Raw genomic sequence first — 2,611 nt, 5'->3', positions numbered from 1 at the left:
GGGCAAATTAACAAAATCAGCAAGGGATCAAATACTTATTTCCCCCACTGTATATGCTCTGCAGCACTGGTATTGACCACTATATGGCAGTAATATCAGTGCTTGTGTAGAGATTCTATTCCAGTAACTCTGTGGCTATCTGTTATGCTTCCCCTATGCTCCTGAATAGGTTGCGCCAACGTAGTTGTAAGCAAGAATACTGGCCAGGGGCTCCCTCAGATCGCCCCTACATTTAGATGAGCCCCTGGCTACGCCACTGATTGAACTATTTAGTTATGAATATTCTTTATTGTTGATTATTCTAAATATTAACTATGAATTTAGAGTCGTGAGTAATTATTTCATGTAAGAAAAGTTGCTAAAAGCCTGTTCAGTTATTCCCTAATTATTATGTATGCTTTACGGCTTCCACAGGAGGTTGGACAATGTACATATAGCAGGAAATGTCCTTGACAGAGGGTTGCTGGGTACATTTGCTGCAGTCACATCCTTCCCACCTCATAACAGTGAAGCAGCTTTCAGGCTTGCTCTTTGCGAGTACGTTGGGGAAGAATGGTTAGCGTTGTGTCTTATGTGATAGCGACTATTTTAATTGCAGGTTTTTTATTCTCAGGTAAGTGCATCTAATATAAAACTTTATTCAATAGTGATTGAAAAGTAAGCTTTCTCATTTTTTTGTCTTTTCCACTTAATGAATGTGAATAAATCAAAGTACGGTATCTTATTCTCCTCTTAATAGATTCAGCACTAGGAAATGTCATCATCTCCGAGAGGCAACGTATGGAGGCTAAACCTGGAGAACCAGTAACATTGTCCTGTAACTACTCCACTAGCAGCTCTGCCCCATATCTGCACTGGTATCGTCAGTACCCCCAACAAATCCAGTACGTTCTCACCAAGGGGGGCAAGAGCTTTTCAAGCTTTGAGAGGTATAATCCAGATTTGGGGTCTGAAAAATTCCAATCCGAGACCAGCGATACAACCACCTCATTAACCATCTCCAGGCTGATGAAGTCTGATTCTGCCTTGTACTTGTGTGCTCTGAGTGATGGAGCACACTGGTGAACGTGAACTTGACTTCAGTGTTAAAACCAGAATGTAATATAATCTCACAGGCGCTAGGTGGCGAAATGTATTCATATTTACATGGGGAGTGAGAACGCCAATAAAATGCACACATTGAATATTACTATCATAATTGCTTATTTTTAAAACCACCATTAATTCCAGGGTCCTGTACATGTAAAAAGGGGTACATACACGTAAGGAAGGGAAAAATAAAATAAACAAACTGGTAGCGAGGGGGAGATGACTCTGCCCTCACAACCTTACAACCTACTGGTTAATGGGGAGATAGTAGGTTGGGAGTATTATAATTACCACCATAAATCATAGTTTGGTAGATAACCGAAGCTAGCTGCAATAGAACCATAATTATCATAATTACCATTATTGGGCTTATGCTGAGAGTAGCGTGGAGTAGAGGGAGAGACCCTGATTCCAGCAGTGGGTTAGCTACTGGATTTATTGCTGTACTATTTTTAAAACACAGTTATATCTGCTGCATCTCTTCTACTCCTCTCAGGGACCTGATTGTGGTCTTCGATTTTCATGAGCTCCAACTATCCTCACCCCTCCTAATGTTAATTGTCAGCTAATATGATCTTTGAAAAATAGTGGGCTAAAAAAATCATTTTTTGAGGAAAAAAATTTTTTTTATTTTCACGGCTCTGCGTTATAAACTACTGTGAAGCACTTGGGGGTTCTAAGTGCTCACTATGCATCTAGATAAGTTCCTTAGGGGGTCTAGTTTCCAAAATAGGGTCATTTGTGGGGGGAGCTACAAAGTTTAGGCACTTAGGGGCTCTCCAAACACGACATGGTGTCTGCTAACGATTGGAGCTAATTTTCCATTCAAAAAGTCAAATGGCGCTCCTTCCCTTCTGAGCCCTGCCGTGCGCCTAAACAGTGGTTTCCCCCCACATATGCGGTACCAGCATACTTAGGACAAGCTGGACAATAACTTTTGGGGTCCAATTTCTCCTGTTAGCCTTGTGAAAATAAAAAATATCGGGCTAAAAAATCATTTTTGCGCAAAAAAAATATTTTTTATTTTCACTGCTCTGCGTTATATATACTTGGGGGTTCAAAGTGCTCACCACACATCTAGATAAGTTCCTTTGGGGGTCTAGTTTCCAAAATGGGTTCACTTGTGGGGGATTTCCAATGTTTAGGGCTCTCCAAACGCGACATGGTGTCCACTAACGATTGGAGCTATTTTCCAATCAAAAAGTCAAATGGCGCTCCTTCCCTTCCGGGCAGGGCCGTGCGATCAAACAGTGGTTTATGACCACATATGAGGTATTGGTGAGCTCAGAAGAAATCTTCGTTATATTGAGTGAACAGATATATTTTTACTGTCATGTTGTTCCAGCGTCTAGACCACTTTTTGACACATTAAATTGTGGCTTTATTCACACTATGCGTCATCTTATGGTAGCGCTTTTAGCGCATTATATTGAGTGCACAGATAAAGTTTATTATTACTGTCATGTTGTGCCAGTGTCTAGACTACTTTTTGACACATCAAATTGTGGCTGTATTCACACTA

General features: G+C 40.7%; 1 gene segment (V, D, J or C); it reads left to right on the top strand.

Annotated features, from left to right (window-relative positions):
• Positions 1-552: 552 nt before the first annotated feature.
• On the top strand, positions 553-1,065 carry LOC141089205 (T cell receptor alpha variable 26-2-like). The segment is given in 2 exon segments: positions 553-613; positions 740-1,065. Coding segments are annotated over 2 exon segments (387 nt in total).
• The last annotated feature ends 1,546 nt before the right edge of the window (positions 1,066-2,611 follow it).

The sequence above is a fragment of the Dendrobates tinctorius genome, unplaced genomic scaffold (assembly GCF_039654945.1).
Source record: "Dendrobates tinctorius isolate UK_male_01 unplaced genomic scaffold, ASM3965494v1 ptg000044l, whole genome shotgun sequence".
Lineage (NCBI taxonomy): Eukaryota > Metazoa > Chordata > Amphibia > Anura > Dendrobatidae > Dendrobates > Dendrobates tinctorius.
This window is presented reverse-complemented; position numbering and strand designations above follow the sequence as displayed.